This window comes from Petromyzon marinus, chromosome 30 (assembly GCF_048934315.1).
Source record: "Petromyzon marinus isolate PM22_M1 ecotype Great Lakes invasive population chromosome 30, UKy_Petmar_22M1.pri1.0, whole genome shotgun sequence".
NCBI classification, from domain to species: domain Eukaryota; kingdom Metazoa; phylum Chordata; class Hyperoartia; order Petromyzontiformes; family Petromyzontidae; genus Petromyzon; species Petromyzon marinus.
In genome coordinates this window covers 9,015,740-9,032,794 of record NC_133696.1, presented here as the reverse complement: position 1 = coordinate 9,032,794, position 17,055 = coordinate 9,015,740, and the positions used below count along the sequence as shown (strand labels likewise).

Genomic DNA, 17,055 nt, shown 5'->3' with positions numbered 1-17,055 from the left:
TTTGATTAATCAGGTAAGAACTCAATTCGCAAGCGTGACCTGGGGATTACTGTAAATTCTACAGTATATTTCACAGATTCACATCACTGTTCAGTCTACAGATTCACAAATCACTATAGAGTCGACATGTATCACAAGAACAATACAGAACTGATTCTTGAATTAAACTGTTACCCCCTGAATTAGAGCGACCTGAAAATTGACAGTGTGGACTGCAAGCAGGAAGAACCCGATACTTTGCTTAGGCAAACAGCATGTCTGGCTTATGGTTTAACAAGATGTGATGTCTATTTTAGGAAAGTGTTGGGTTTAGAATATGGGAGAATGTTTAAGTCTGGTTTAGGATTCTGGTTTAATAAGGGGTTTTAGTAGAGTGTTGTGCGAGTTTCGCGAGTGGTTTATGCGAGTTTGGGGTCTGGTTTAGTAGAGTGGTTTAGTAGTGTAGTTAGTGAGTGTGGGGTCTGGTTTAGTGGAGTCGTTAGGTAATGTGATTTATTTGAATGTAAAATGTAGGGTCTGGTTGAGTGGAGTGTTGTAATAGACTGGTTTATGTAGGTGTGCGGTCTGGTTTACTGCAGTGGTTTATTGGAGTGCTTCACTGGAATGATTCAGTGGAGTGGTTGAGCAGCGCGTGTGCGATGCGCCCGGCGCCAGAGCCACCTCGGCGACGTGCTGCTCCACAATCTGGTGGGCGAGGTCCTCCATGGTACCGGCAGCCGAGCCGGGACTGGTGAGGCCTCTGCTTGGCACAGCAGGGCCGGCAAGCCTGGCGAAACCACACATACACACGAGACACAAGCATACGATAAGCATACATGATGCACGCACGATACGCAAGCAAACGACAAACATGCAAAACAAAGAACCCCATTATAGCCTATAAAAGATTGTCGGGGCAAGTGCTGTTATAGCGAGCGCCTTTGAAGGCCAACACAGTGCACGAGGCTGTGGGTGGCCCAGAGCTGGTGTTTACACACTGCACCGAGTATGAATTTAAAGACGAGTCGACTGAGGGGCGCCCCGGTACCAGTTTAGATATTGGCCACTATTATTGGCCATGAGCCTTAATCGAACTGTGGTGACCAGGGTTCGTAGTGAAGTGTGCTAGCCACTGCACTACCGCTCCCCACTCATACACTCACATACATAAATACACAAAACACATGCACACAACAAACATACATGATACACACATGCACGAAATAAAGTTATATTATATTGCTTTCTGTATTGTTCTCTTTTCAGAAATCTGGCAGCAACAACACCACAAGGTTGTTGTTACACGGGAACCGGTAACCTGGCAAACATTTTCAGAACCGATGACCGATCCATAGACATTTTCTATGTACAGCAAAGTAACTGGTCGTTTTCATGCGGCTACTGGTAATGCAAAATATATATATTAATATATAGACGCACATAACACATGATATACATATGCACAAGATACACTTACAACATATACACATGGTATACACAATAAACACGTACACTTGATACTCATACATACCATAAACACACATTATATACAGATAATGGGTCCCAGAGGGCTGGCGCAGTTGTTCCCGCACTGTGCTATGAACCCACCAACCTGAGTTGAATTCCTGGCCATGGCTAACATGAGTGGCAAATGATCTCAACTTGGCCTGGTACCCCCTCTTCACTGAACTGGCACCGGATGAGTGAAGTATTGACCAAAAAACCCCATAACCGGTAATGTATGGGCAGTCCCTCGCCCAGTAGTGGATTGTTCTTGTATACCAAAAGCACGTGCATGCAAAGCCCCTAAACATAATAAACAGTCAATAATGTGTGCCCTTGGATAAGAGTTTGTTGTGCTTCAACATGTTGTAAACACGTGCGTGTTGTCCTGGTAAAAACCGATGGGGAGAAAAACATTCGGACTCAATGCTAAGTAAGGGCTGGGTTTCCCCAACTTGCTCTGGCAACATCTGTACTTTGTACGTGTGGAACTGGTATACTTGACCTAAATTGACAGTTTTGGATGTTGTCTGGCACGATCATTAAATTACTGACATTGCAGTCCAGCTGTTAATGGAGCTGTGGTTGGGGTTAAGGTGTAGCTGACGTCCATATGCACTGCCGCAGGACGGGAGTCTCACCACAAGCACCACCAAGGCGGTTGACTTCTGCCCCGAACCTCTACTGCGAGTAACATGTGCACACTCTGGGGGTTCGAGTTGTCAGCGTTCCAATTCGAGCCCAATTAACGCTGTGTGTATGGCACAAAACGTGGACAAAAAAGACGGGAAAAGGACAATGGGAGGGGCAAAGTGTTACGGTGGAGCGCACTCGCCAAGAAAACGCTAGCGTTAACCAACTAGCCAACCAGCTCCTAGTACTCGCCAGCCTTTCCAAATAGCCAACCTGCCCTGAGTGCTATCCCTAATCAACTATCCCACCAGCCACTTGTACCAGCCTTTCCACCGATACGAACCGTATCCCAGTTGCTACCTCTGGCGCTTCGCTAGAACCATGGAGTACCCCACGTCCGCATGCAATAATCGCGACAGCGCCATACGTTTTCCCGCATCATCACACGCGCGCGTTCGCACTGCGGTTGAGAACGCGGTCATGCATGGCAGCGCCTGCAAATCTCCTACAAGAGCCACGGGCCATTTCGCGGGGACCTGCTGTCATTTAAAATAATTCAGTTAATTAGGTATGAAATTGAAGCGGTCAACCAATTTGTCTTAAAACAATCGCGACTTAAAAATAAACACGTGAGCCGTGAAACCCCATTTCATTGCAAAACACTAACGTAGCACTTATAACAATTACTATCACTAAACACTACGCAGTCATTTAACCATGTAATCATAATTTACATCCTTTTGTAAAAAAAAACCCACTTCACCACGCAGAATCGGTGCAGGTACCACTCGCCACTGACGTTAGCCGTGTCCGGAAGTCAAGCTCAGGGCGCTGGGTTCATATCGCAGTGCGCTAATCAACCGAGCCATCGCTCTGCACTCGGATACACATGCATGTAAAACACAGACACGGTTTCGCATACATTACACGACCGTAATGGGCCGTGTACGAGTAAACCCCCGCACAGTTGGGTGCTTGGGTCGGCCAGGTTCGTTGCATTGGCCCAGGGGCTGCGGGGACCGCGAGGAGCCAGGGGTCGGGACGCGCCGAGCAGAGCACGGGACCCCGAATTGACGCCTTCATCGTCCGCAGAGCCAAAGGAGCGATGACCACAGCGCCTCGAGCTCTCTTACTCCTCCTCCGAACCAAACACGCTACCGCACGTTCCCCCGCTTGTGAGTGGCGAGCGGAAGATCGGTCACCGCTCTACTCTAAGGACGGCGTCGTGGCGGAGGAGCTGCCCCGACAGCGGCGGGGTCTGGGTGCCAGGCCGCGCCGACCCGGGGCAAGGGGCGGGTCAGCACAAACCATCGTCCACAGCGCAACGGGTCTCCCTCCCTTCCTATTCTCCCTGATCATAACCCCGCCCCGTCCGGATGCCTCGTGAGCAGCGAAGAGCTATCGCTTAACCCAATCCGCTTTTCTTTTTATGAATGCATCAATTCAAGAGCATATATAACATGTACAACGAGCGAGCGAGAGCGGACAGGCGCGGGCGGGCTGCCGCGATGAGGGGAGGGCGGGCGACGTCAGCCGCGATGCACGGCGCGGGGTGATGATGGCGATGGCAAAGGTAAAAGGGTCGAGTTGAAACCACGCCGGGGTCGCGCGGCCCTCGCCCAGCGCCCCGCCCACGCCTCGTTCTGCGCTGCGGGGAAGAAACCCCATTTGAAGCAAGCGGAGGCAGGTCAGGGAGAACATACGAAGGGGAACGCATGGGGGAAGAGGATAGCTAAGACCCCAGCTCGGGAGGGACCGATCTCCCCCCCCCCTCCCATCTCGATCGCGGCCACTCTGCCCAGGCGAGAGGGCAGGGTCCGCGGCCCGCACTAGGCCTCGCCCAGGCGGCAGCGCCATTTCCCGCACGCCCCGCCCGCGGTGGGGCCCAGATGGACGCGAGGCGCTACCTGCCGCCCGCGATATCCTCGGGCCCCGGTGGAGCCCCTCGCGGACCCCGCGAACCCCTCCCCGAGGGCCACCGGTACCTGCAGCGCGCGGGGTCCTGGACCGAGCGGGAGCCTCGAGTCAGAGGTCGGAGGTCGCGACCCGTTGCGCGCGACGACCCCGGGTTTGGAATTCGCAGCGCGGATGGGCGGGGCTCGCGGATCATGTGCGCAGGCTCAGCCAATAGCGCTTCACTGTGGTCGAAAGGGCGGGAACCGACGAGGGCGCAGCTTATTCGCACTGGGAAATGTGAAGAGCCGCCGATTGGCTGGTTGGGCCCGCGGCGGCAGTAATGCGGCACGCGATTGGTTCCCACGAGGCCCGCGCGATTCTTAGGGGTCACGGGAAATGGCGGCAACGCGAGCCGGGGGGCTGGGCGAACGATTCGCCCTCGATCCAATTCATATAAGCGATTTCATTTAACGAATCGATTCCGTATTCGATTATTGTTTTATTCTCTTGATGCACGGACAATACATTTAGTGTTTTGATTTAAAGATTTCGTGACCGCAGGGATTCATATTCTTGGTTCTTTCGGTAAAGTCACGTAGAAGGGAAACAATAAAATAATAAAAATATAAAACAATAAAATTCCCTTCTACGTGACTTTACCGAAAGAACCAAGAATAATACATTTAGTGGTTTGAATATGTAGAGTGCGTAGCTAAATATTCGATGTGCCCGTGAATGGATGAATCGCTCTTTGCCTGGCGACCCAGGTAGCAAAGCCGTGCTGTGGGTTTCACAAAATACATTAAAATATTTCCCGTCACTAAATAAACTTTGTTTTTTTTTACTTTATTTCCCAATTCTCTTGTTTATAAGACCCCCCCGCCCAAGCACGTGCCCCGTGCTAATACAGTTTTTTTTTTCTTCCAAATCTGGTCTCGTACTGGATTATAAGACGCACCTGTTGCTTTCAATAGCAGAGGGGGATTTGCGCCTCTTACAATCCGGAGACTCGCATGCAAACAATTACCCGTCAAGCCCTTTACAAACACAATCTCCTGCGGAGGGAGCTGGCAGGAACGTTGGGTTCCTCGGTCAATGGCCAGGGTCAACAACGGCGGCACCACGTGGTGTGTTCCGCAAATATGCCCGACTGAGGGTGGGCACAAGCCGGCGTGAGTAGGTTAAACGTTGAGTTTTATAAGGGCACCACGGGGTGACCAGCCCCTCCCCACCCAGCCCCACCCCACCCAGCCCCACCCCACCCAGCCCCACCCAGCCCCACCCCACCCAGCCCCACCCCTCCCACCCCCCACCCAGCCCCATCCCCTCCCCACCCAGCCCCTCCCCTCCCTCCCCACCCAGCCCCTCCCTCCCACCCCCCACCCAGCCCCACCCCTCCCACCCCCCACCCAGCCCCATCCCCTCCCCACCCAGCCCCTCCCCTCCCTCCCCACCCAGCCCCTCCCCACCCAGCCCCTCCCTCCCCACCCAGCCCCACCCCTCCCATTTTTGGATGCACGACGGACGGACACAACAACCCCCTGTGGGCTGCTGGTGTAACCAGGAGGTCCCTACCAGTATTAGCTGCTTGTATCGGTTACGTGGGTAATTAGCTTGTGGGCAACAGCCGGCAGTGAAGATGAATCCATTGTAACTACTTTTTGTCGATGGGTCCCCGCCGTCAACAACGATGCAGTGACGAGTATGGCGAAATATGGTCAAATATCTCACATACATGACCGCTAATGCATGCGGGAAGACCCTCATCCAGAAGTGGATTGATTGACAACAAGGGAGTCCCAATTATGCGACTGTAGCAATGGTGGTGATTGGTGTTGATGATGGGGAAGGTTGTGGTTATCCCTGTCAATATAATTGTTATGTATCCAGGAAAGGCACACTGAGTACAACGACTATTTTTTAAGAGAGACCTGTGTGTATGTTGAACTTCTTTCACACCGTACGAGATCAACCGCGCTAATCGGATGTGCAGAGGAAGGACAACAAACTAAGCAGAAAAAAATAGTTCTAAAGAAATTTGGTTTCAATCTGGACGATTTTAAAGTGCATCGCTCCTGTAGCTTCCTAATATCGACAGGAAGAGCGTTCCAGACGGCCGCAGAAGCGGAACTGAAATTGCCGCGCGATGCAGTGACCGTTGAACCAACGTTGCCCCAACGTTCCATGTTTAACGTTTGCATGGTGTACATGTTCGAACAAAGGATCTACAAAGTATTGGAAGCCAAAAGTATTGGTAACCCCATGCTGCGCTTCACAAAGTGTAAGCGTTGGTGCGGATTTTGCTCTCCAGATGATCGAGAGGCATTTTGCATTGGCGATTGTTCAGATGCTCTGTGTGGACCTTTGGCGGAACGAGGCAATTACCCCCGTGGCGACCACACAAAAACGCGTAGTACTTATTTTATCGACCCCCTTATTGGGTGTGGGGGGGATTTTAACAATATTTGAAATCACAGTATCTGGGATGGAGGGTTATGCACAGTTCTAGGAGCGACCACAAGGTGGCGGACTAACACTCCCTCACTGCTAAACCTCTGAAAACCCCACTTGAAAGCCAATTCAGAATTACGGTAACATTTGTTTACATAGATAACTCTCTAGCTGCACTTGAGTCAACCGGATTCCTCACAGACGCAATGAGCGCCCACATCCCCCACGCGCTGGGGAAATGGCTAGCCGTGATACTGGGCTAGAGACATTGGCATTATTATTATTACTCTATGGTCATTATTATGACTAAAATATTGCTACTACCATGGTTACTTTTGAGGACTCGGTATAACATACTGACTGTTTCGTCTAATCAACCACACGATGTTCAACCACCACACTACAGGTTACAACATCATAATCAACCACTCAATCACTCTAACCCAATCAATCACACACCCACTCAATCATTCACACACCCACCCATACACTCTCTCTTAGCCACTCAATCACTCATCTATTCAATTACTCAGACACTCATCGACCCAACCACTCAACTACCACACTGCAGGTCAGAGCTATGCACTTTTCCATATCTAAATTGAAAACTCACTTATTTTGAACTTATTTTTGTCTTTAGTTTGTTGACCTTCCCTCACGCCTGCGATTAGCACGGTTGGCTACGTACGGTGCGAAAGAAGTTCAACATACACACACTTCTCTTTCTGCTTTTCCCTTAGCACTGCTTCACGTTTGAATTCCTTCCCATCATCTCTCCCTCCTTCCACCCTCTTGCTCTTAATAAAAATATCCTTGGTCATTCAAGAAACGTTATCAACTCTTATCTGTTACGAGAATAGGGTTTCCCTTTTTATCTGGCAACAGAACAGGTGTTAAGATGTTAAAACACCAAACTGAAACCTTTTACAATAAATCATGTCTGCATTAACCACAATACTTGTGGTCAGAATGCAAACAAAAAAGTACTCTGAAAATATGATGCATTGTCTTTGAAACTGATTGGTCCACATCAGAGACAGCTTTCTTTTGAACCTATTCTTTAAAACGGTGTTAGACCAGAGGACGCCAAAAGGCCTTCCAATTGTGCAGTTTGTTGCCGGCTGTTTGGCAGTTTTTGGGGGCTGGTCTTTTTGGCCTTCAGCTCAGCAACTGTGAGAAAGAAATAGCAACTCGAGTTGATTTCGTTTGTAAATATAACAAGTGGAGTTTCCATGATATTTCCGAGTTACTCGACTTGTCGTGTGAGCCTTGGCGGGACTTTCCCATATGTCTGCATTTTACTCTCGTCCATAATTCCAACGTTGATCATTCAAACCGGACTAAGATTGCACCGTGATACCTACGTGTGGGTGCCAGGTTCAAAACTACACAACCCAGGAGCGTGACCCATTTAAAAAAAATGTCATTCCCATCAGACCCCGTGGTGTATAAAGCGCAGTGTCTAACTCTTATCCACTTTACCACCTTTTTGGGCTCTCTTGATTTTGTTATTAAGAAGGCCCATTGCATGAAACGTCACCTGTCTTCTTTCCTTTAAAGGCCACACGGTGTTATAGCCGCGAATGTGTTGAATCGTTTGAGGGAGTAGGGAAGGGGGGGGGGGGTGATACAACAACATGGGGGGCACGACACATTCAATGTTAAACAAACTCTGCCAAACCCCTTGACTTTACTATGACAAGTTTGAAGGGGGTGCTGAAATGTCATTGAGGGGGGGGGGGGGGGTGCTCAACATTCTGCCGCCCATACAGGAGTGAGATATTTAGCAATACGGAAACACTCACTAGCTTATTGCTAAGACCAAGGTTTCCTTAGCTACGAGTGCCCTAAACATGATCGTTTGCATGAACGAATTATTCGGTGATGCTGCTGCTACGTTGGGAGCGGTGCAGATGCCCAAATAATAATTTTAAAAAAATCCCTCAACGCTTCGTCAGTAACACGGTGTGGCTTTGAAAGGAAAAGTATAAAATAGGCGACGTTTCAGGCAATGGCCCTTCTTTATAGCACTAGAGAGGCTAGACAAGTAGAGTGTACCGTAGTTAGCATGCAGTAGCGACTCCGCAGTCTCGGACGCGTCAGCCTGGCCTGTGTCCGCTAGAGGACGTTATAGTCCAAGACGTTCGGGTTCTGAGACGTTACCCATAGACTCATAGCGGGCATCATCCATTATCTAACGCGTTAATTGATCCCGTTGAGTATCAGGATCTTCAGAATTGGTCGCAGTGGTTAGGCGCACTGCACCACCAACCCGGCCACCTGAGTTTGATTCCTCGGTAACGGGCCAACTGTTGTTGAGAGTGATCATCGGAACCGATCCTTTGAATTATCCGACCTCACGCCAAAAGGAAGGGGTCAACTTCACACGAATTTTTGATTTAAAACTTTTGTGACAGCAGGGATTCATATTCTTGTTTCTTTCGGTAAAGTCACGTAGAAGGGAAACAATAAAATTATAAAAATATAAAAAATAAAATTATCACGACGTTTCGACTGCAACACAAACAATCATCATCAGGTGTGAAAACCACAGCTTGTGTTGCAGTCGAAACGTCGTGAGAATTTTTTTGTTTTATATTTTTATTATTTTATTGTTTCCCTTCTACGTGACTTTACCGAAAGAACCAAGAATATTCACACTAATTATTCACAAAGTCTTCTCTCTAACCACACACACGCAGCAGACCTGCCCTTCTCTATCCACACACACAGCAGGCCTACCCTTCTCTATCCACACACACAGCAGACCTGCCCTTCTCTAACCACACACACAGCAGACCTGCCCTTCTCTATCCACACACACAGCAGACATGCCCTTCTCTAACCACACACACACAGCAGACCTGCCCTTCTCTATCCACACACACAGCAGGCCTGCCCTTCTCTAACCACACACACAGCAAGCCTGCCCTTCTCTAACCACACACACAGCAGGCCTGCCCTTCTCTAACCACACACACAGCAGGCCTGCCCTTCTCTATCCACACACACAGCAGGCCTGCCCTTCTCTAACCACACACAGCAGGCCTGCCCTTCTCTATCCACACACACACACAGCAGACCTGCCCTTCTCTATCCACACACACAGTTGACCTGCCCTTCTCTAACCACACACACACAGCAGACCTGCCCTTCTCTATCCACACACACAGCAGACCTGCCCTTTCCAGGGACCCGCACCACACCAGACCCTTCCGTCCCTCCTTCCTGGAGCTGCGCGTGTGGACCCCTCCCCTGGGAAGCGTGGCGCCGACAGTTATCAGCGCGTGCAGGGCACAAAGACAAAGACCCCCCAGAGCCTCTAGACGTCTGCTGGGGCCAGTGCTGTTTGCGTGCACCTATTAAAGGGCCGCTCGCAAGCGGGTGCCACGGTCAGTCCCAACGCCCGGGCCGCCTTTGTCTCCCCCAGTGCTGATATGTACCCACCGACACTCGGTATTAGGTGCTTGTACTCGTTTCTCCAACGATGTTGGCCGTGAGCGGGAATTGAACTCGAGTTGCGTTATAGTCTTAGCACACTGTAGGGCCAAGTGCTGTGAGCGAGACCATACACGAGTGGGTGGGTGGCCAGCACCACCCCCAGCCGCCTTTGTCTCCCCGGTGGCGATGTTTACACACTACAGGTACTCATTCGAGGCTGAGTCGGTTGAGATATTCGCCACCGATGATGACCGTGAGCGGGAATCTAACTCGGGTCGTCGGGTTCGTAGCGCAGCGCGCAAACCGCGACACCACCGTTCCCCACACACACGCGTACACACACACATGTACACACATACATGTACACACGCACACACACGCGTACACACACATGTACACACGCACACACACGCGTACACACACACACACGCGTGCACACACACGCGTGCGTACACACGCGTGCGTACACATGCACGCCGAACTTTTTATCGTGAGTACTCGCAGATCCAGGCACATTGCGCACTCATGCATACACACGGCAATACACACACGCGGCCAAACACACGTACGCATGGCACATACGCACACACGGAAAAACATACCCACACACACGGCCAAACACACACATACACACACACGGCAAAACACACACACGCGCATGGCACATACAAACACACAGAAAACCCGTACGTAGTCATACGGCCAAACCCACACACTGCTTTCATTTCGATGGTTGTTGAAATCGTAACTTGTTTTTACATCACCGATAACCGCATGAAAATTGGTTAAAACCGATTAACGTTTCCCACACAGATTTATGTGTCTATTGCAATGAACATACAAAACAAAATATTCATCGTTGTAAACACCGACGAAGCAACGAAGGGAGTTGCCCGTTCGACTCCATTCGATCTCCCGGGGCGGCAGTTGAAGCAATTCGCAGAGCCGTCCCTAGGGTAAGGCGTATCGGAGCGACCGCCCTGGGCCCCATGCTTTGGAGGGGGGCGCGCTTCGAGCTCACGGTTTAATTTGAAAACGTGGGGGGGCCCACAGTGGAATTTGCACGGCCCCCGCATCCCTCCTCTACGCACGGCCCTGGCAATCGGTGCAGGTTTTAATCTCTGTACTGCCCATTAATGACCTAAATGTATTGCTGTAATTGGTTACCGGTTCATGACTTTTGGGCACCGATAAATCGAGTTTGAAAGCGGTCGTTGTATGCCGTGTGTTTGTAATTAGGAATGCATTATTACGCTCGCTTACCCTGTAGGAGTCTCAATATTCTTTTTCAAGAGGGTCCTGACAAATTATCGCAGTCGGAGGTCGACGTATTGTAATGTTTCCCAAACTGATCAATTGGCGTGACGTTTAAAAAAATACAATTTGGCAAATATCGACCATGAGGCAGGCACACAATGGCCTGCTCTTCCGAAGGACGTCACGGAATGAGCGTTAACGTTCTATTGTGAGTGAAGCAAGACGGCTCGGTTTTCTAGAGATAATGAACCACGCAGTGTTAACCAGGGCGGCCCGACGGATCAAACCGCGAACCTCTGCAACAAGCGGCAAACGCCTGAATGGGTAGCTGGGTCGACATCTGGGTGGCCCATGCGTCTGCGCGCGCGTGTGTGTGTGTGTCCGACAGTCATAAGGTAGTCGCTGACAACACTTGCTGCGACAGCCCGAAAAGGCAATACGGAGGTGATGCTTTGTCTTTGTTCCAGTGTGCGTGTCTCTTTCTCTCTCTCTCTGTGGCTTGTAGCGGTGACACGCGGCGCAGAGATAAGCGAACGGGAGATTAGAACCGCCGTGAGCTGAGCCCGAGGGGCACCCCCCCCACACCCCGCTCGGCTTCTTACGGGAATCGCCCGCGCCGGGGGGGAGAGCCCCCCACCCCCGCTGCCCCCGCCCCCACCCCCTCCCCTTCCCGTCATTGTTGGGACGGAGAAGGGCGCGGGCTGACGGCGCTTCCGTACACAGAGGCACATCTCCTCGCGTGGCTCCCTCCCTCCTCCCCCTCTCCCTGCACCCCCTCCATCCCCGCGACAGCCAGGACTTAACCGAGCACGCACCCAGCACGCTGGCCAGCCACTCACACCTGGTAAGCCAACTACAGGCGACTGGTACCTATTTTCCACGGCTGTCTCGTTGAATCGAGGTCTTAGACATCCAGCCACCCAGCCAGTCAGGCACCCAGCCAGCCACTCACCCAGCCAACCACCCACGCAACCATCCACCCAGCCACCCAGCTACCAATCCATCTATCTACCCAGGCATCGAGCCACCCACCCAACCAGCCATCCATCCAGCCACTCACCCAGCCAACCAACCAGCCACCCACGCAGCCAGCCATCCATTTATCCAGTCACCCACGCAGCCATCCACCCAGCCAAACCAGCTACCTATCCATCTATATACTCAGGTATCTAGCCACCCAACCACCCATCCAACCATTTAGCCAACCACTATTACAACCAGACAGACACCCACCACGGCAGCCAGCCACAGCGGATGGAGAAATCACCGGGCCAGACAGTTCCCCCCAACAACCCACCCCAGTCGCCTCCCTCCCCCTCCCCAGTCGCCCCCCCCGCCCTCGTGTTCCGAGGACTCCGCTTCCTGCGGCTGCCATTGTGCCGCTTTCCGTGTTCCGGGCCAGATCCGCTCCGCCTGAATTCAGGAGACTTCCAGCTCTTCCTGCCACACGGGCAGGACCCCAAACACCCCCCGCCCCACACACATACAAAGACAAAGATCCCCCGTATAGCCTTCAACAGACTGAGGGCAACTGCTGTTAGCGAGCACCTCAAGGCCGGCACGACCAGCACGACATACGAAAACTGCTTTTCATGTTCAGTTTGTTGTCCTTCCCTCGCACCTCTGATTAGCACGGTTGGCTAGGTACGGTGCGAAAGAAGTTCAACATACATACGAGGGGGATGGTGTGACCAACCCCACGCCCGCCCGGCCTTTTCTCCCGAGTGGCGATGTTTACACACCGCACCAGGTACTCGTTTGACGCTGAGTCTACCTAGAGGAGGCCCAGGACCGGTGTTGGCCGTGAGCGGGAATCGAACTCGGAACAGCCGGGTTTGTGTCGCCGTGCGCTAACCACGACATTACACACAAAGCCAGCCACCGTGAATCGCAGGCCAGAGTGCGAACCTGGGGACGATTCATTCTTGCCGGTCCCTCCACTCGCTCCCGTCTACCTCCCAGCCAGCGCACCCGGACACAACTCAAATGCTAGGGCTCAGAGCTCCTGGTAAGGGTGTGCTCCCATACGGAGCTCTCTTACCAAACCCCAGCAGATCACCCGGGGATTGCGATAGGAAAAAAAAACTTTTTTTTCCGGAGCTCAGCCCCAGACAGCTCCAGCTGTAAATGTTACAGCATTACGCCCTGTTTGCGGATATCACGGTACATATATATTCGCGTAATTCAATTCGACACCAAACTCGCGTTGTCAGCAGCCACAGCATATCGTGCACCTGAGTCTTGTCGAACGGCGTGTCTACAGCAATCGCGGGTTGTGCATGCGGGGGGCCTCGTACGGGCCGAATGGGCACCAGTGGCCCGGCTGCGAATGGGGGGGGGGGTGTAAAATATGGTTGGCAAGACAGTGGTGGGTGGGGGAGGCGTTTCATTCTTTGCGCCAGGGTCCGTGTTAAGCGCAACCACTAACCTGGCCTTAACCCTGATTCAGTGCCGCACGACCCCGGGATCGGCAACCTGCGGCTACGAATTCGCATGCGGCTCTTTAAGGACTGCAGTGCGGCTCTTGAAATTCGAAAAAAAAGTCGGTTCCTGTTATTTTGGTTGTAGACCCCTGACCATATCCGTCCAGGTCACCATTTAAACGGCAGTTCACCATGGAAGTCCAGTTCATCATGGAAGTCCAGTTTACCATGAACGTCCAGTTCACCATGTAAGTCCAGTTCACCATGGAAGTCCAGTTCACCATGGAAGTCAAATTCACCATGAAAGTCCAGTTCACCATGGAAGTCAAATTCACCATGAAAGTCCAGTTCACCATGGAAGTCAAATTCACCATGAAAGTCCTGTTTACTGTGGGCAGGGGTCGGCAACCTGCGACTCCGGAGCCGCATGCGGATCCTTAAGGACTGTTTCGTGACGTTATTTATTAAGGACCACGTGCATTGCGCCTCTTAATATATTGTGGTTTTTTACCGACTTTGAAAAAAGGCTCTTGTTGTTTTGGTTGTCGACCCCTACCCTGGCCCTGATTAACCCGTTCCACGCTGCACGCGCCCGATGATTATTAAACACGTCCCACGTGACAAGCTAAGACATTAACGCTGTCCGTTATATTGGAGCATATTCATATTAAGATTGAGATAGCAGTGTGCGCGTGTGTGTACACGTGTTCCATATGTGCGTGTACACCTGTTCCACGTGATGCCGACAGCGTTAATCGCTTAGCGCGTCACGTGGGACGTGGTTAACAACCATCGGGCGCGTACGGCGTAGGACAAGTTAATTGTTATTGTATTTGAATGGGGATGAGCAAATTAGGACGTCGCCTGATGTGCTGGGGGGGGTGAGTCGTGAGGGCTGGAGTTTGGGACATCCTGGCCCAGACCTCCTCCTCGTCTGTGGACGAGCGCTCTTCCCCAGAACATCAGGAGACACAGTCGGCTGAGTCTTTCAGGTCTCGTCTTAAAACAGATCTGATTTCACTCGGCATCCCGCCCGTCTGTGTAGGTAACGTGCCTTTTAAATTCTTTATCCTTTTTCGTTTGTACGAGAGTTTTCTTTTTTAAGGGTTTTATGGAACCTATCCTTGCGCATGGCAGCAATATGTCCAGGAGGTCGATGCCAATGTTTTGGTCTGCTGGCCGCGACCGGAGTGTGCTTCAGGGGAGAGGGTTCGAGTAGATTTGCTGTTCCTCCTCTCGTTGAAGGAGTGCAGGCCACGGTGTTTTACCAAGTGACCTCTTGCTGTGGTTAAGGGGCCGTCCATAAATTACGTCACGCGATTTTGGACGATTTTTGACCCCCCCCCCCCCTTCGTCACACGGCGTCACAAAAAGTCAGACCCCTCTCAAATATGACGTCATAAAGCTCTGCCCCCCCCCCCCCCCAAAACAATGAAAGATGCTTCAAATCGTGTTAAAACTATTGTCATTGTAGTGCGTATTTAATGTGGCGCTGTACTCTGATGTTGTAGGAGAAAACATTTATTAAAAAGTCTATTTAAGTAGAACGTTCTGTCTACATTTATTTAAAGTTGCGCATTTTGATGTGACGTCACATTTCTAAACCCCCCCACCCCCCTTTCGTCACACATCGTCACAAATGTCTGACCCCCCCCCCCCCCCTAGGTGCGTGATATAATTTATGGGCGGCCCCTAAGGGTTTTATTCAGTGTTACTTGTTTAGGGGTTAGGTTAGGGCAGTGTTGTTCATCATTGCGAGGCCCGCGGGCCACGGGCGGCCACCAACATGTGGCCCTCGACAATACCCAAATGTGAACACGGCCCATGATGCCGTCACCCCCCCCACCGCCCCCTCTGAGCGAGTAAGACTGGGCTAAGGGATCTGGTTACTCTCTGTAAAGCTCTGCGAGGCCTTGTTGTGAATGAATGGCGCTGCGTGGCCCACGGTCAAGCGAGTAGGCAGTGAGCGAGACGACGATGTGGGCGGGAGCGCCCTTGGGGCAAACGAGTCGACCAGGTAGGAGGCGGCGTCGTCGATGATGATGAGAAGAGGTTGACTCTGGGGATCTCGTTGCCCCCCCACACTGGGGGTCGCCTCTCCTCGAAAACAACCACCACGGAATGGCCAGAGGAGAGTTCTATGGGTGTACAGCTGAAAATAAACCATGGGTTTCGCCAGGAAACCTCAACAACAGCTCCCGCTGCCGTGGCGTGACGCGCTCTCAAAGGGCGCACGTGGGCGGAGAGACTTTCCTATCGGAATAGGATTCGTCATCTTCACCAGTGCCGTCACCACCACCGCCACCATCATCATCGTCACGAACAATAACTGTAATAATAACACGAGCGTGAACCCGCGGATATGTACGTTTGTACCACCGCTCCGACTCCTACGCCTCACCAATGTCGCGTGATCTCAACCTGGCCCCTCTCCTCACCACTCCCGCGCCTCCTGACGTCATCACCCCCTGTCGTTCACCTGACCCATGTTGCGTGACGTCATCAACCCACTCCCTCACTACCCCCAACGGCTAGGGACGTCACCCCCCCCCATCCTCACCAACGCGTCTCAATCTAGCGTGACGTCATCACCCCTCTGCTCCAACTCACCAGTGTCGCGTGACGCAATCACCCCCCCCCCAATCTGCTCTCTGCCTGCAATGCCCCGTGAGGTCATCAATCCGCCCTCCTCTCAACATCACTCCAATCTTATGAAAACATCAGAATAGGTTTTACCTTTTCTGGCAAAACAACGGTGTTTAAGATGTTCAAACACCAGATAGAAAGCTTTTGCTTGGAATCAAGTTCGCAATAACCCACGCGCAGTACCTGTAGTGAACATAATACAAACATGCTCTGATCATATACTCGCATTGTCTTGGAAATTGATTGGCCTATACCAGAGACAGCCTTCTGTGTGGCCTAGTCTCACCAATGCCAGAGAACGCCAATAGGCGAGCAGTATAATTCAATCTTGCGGGATGTCGGCACTCCTATTCCCAACAGCCCAGTGTCTTTGGGGTCTATAAACAAACTTGAAACAATTTGAAGCTTTCGTGACTGCAGGGATTCATCTTCTTGGTTCTTTCGGTAAAGTCACGTAGAAGGGAAATAATACAATCATAAAAATTAAACATAATAAAATAAAATTATCACGACCTTTCGGCCACAACACAAGTAGCCTTCCTCAGGTAAAGAAACAGAACTGTCAGAAAGACAGCGCTCCAATGAACACTGCTAAGCTTGGCAGCGTCTTTTAAGCTGGGTGGGAGGAGCAGGGCGCCTTGACAAAGGAGTTTATATATCAACAGAATAATTTAGCATTGAAGTAGCTGTGTTAATGTGACAGATTAGCAGGATATTAAAGTCACAAATTAGCATGTAACTGGGAGATTAGCGTGATGTTAGTGTGAGGATTTAGCATGTAACTTGTCACGGAAGTGGCTATGTTAAAGTCAGAGTTTACATATCA

General features: G+C 51.3%; 1 protein-coding gene across 11 annotated transcripts in view; it reads right to left on the bottom strand.

Annotated features, from left to right (window-relative positions):
• Nucleotides 1–16,051, bottom strand: part of LOC116947570 (nuclear receptor subfamily 2 group C member 2) — a 30,403-nt gene extending 14,352 nt beyond the window's left edge. For 2 of the 11 annotated variants that reach the window (XM_032963460.2, XM_032963466.2), the window contains exons 1-2: nucleotides 4,023–4,588; nucleotides 661–766 (exon numbers count right to left, since the gene is read on the bottom strand). In XM_032963460.2, coding sequence (XP_032819351.1) covers nucleotides 661–766; nucleotides 4,023–4,225 — 309 coding nt within the window. In that variant the 5' untranslated portion in view covers nucleotides 4,226–4,588. The other 9 variants (XM_032963461.2, XM_032963463.2, XM_032963464.2 and 6 more) reach the window with 7 other exon arrangements.
• Between the last annotated feature and the right edge of the window lie 1,004 nt (nucleotides 16,052–17,055).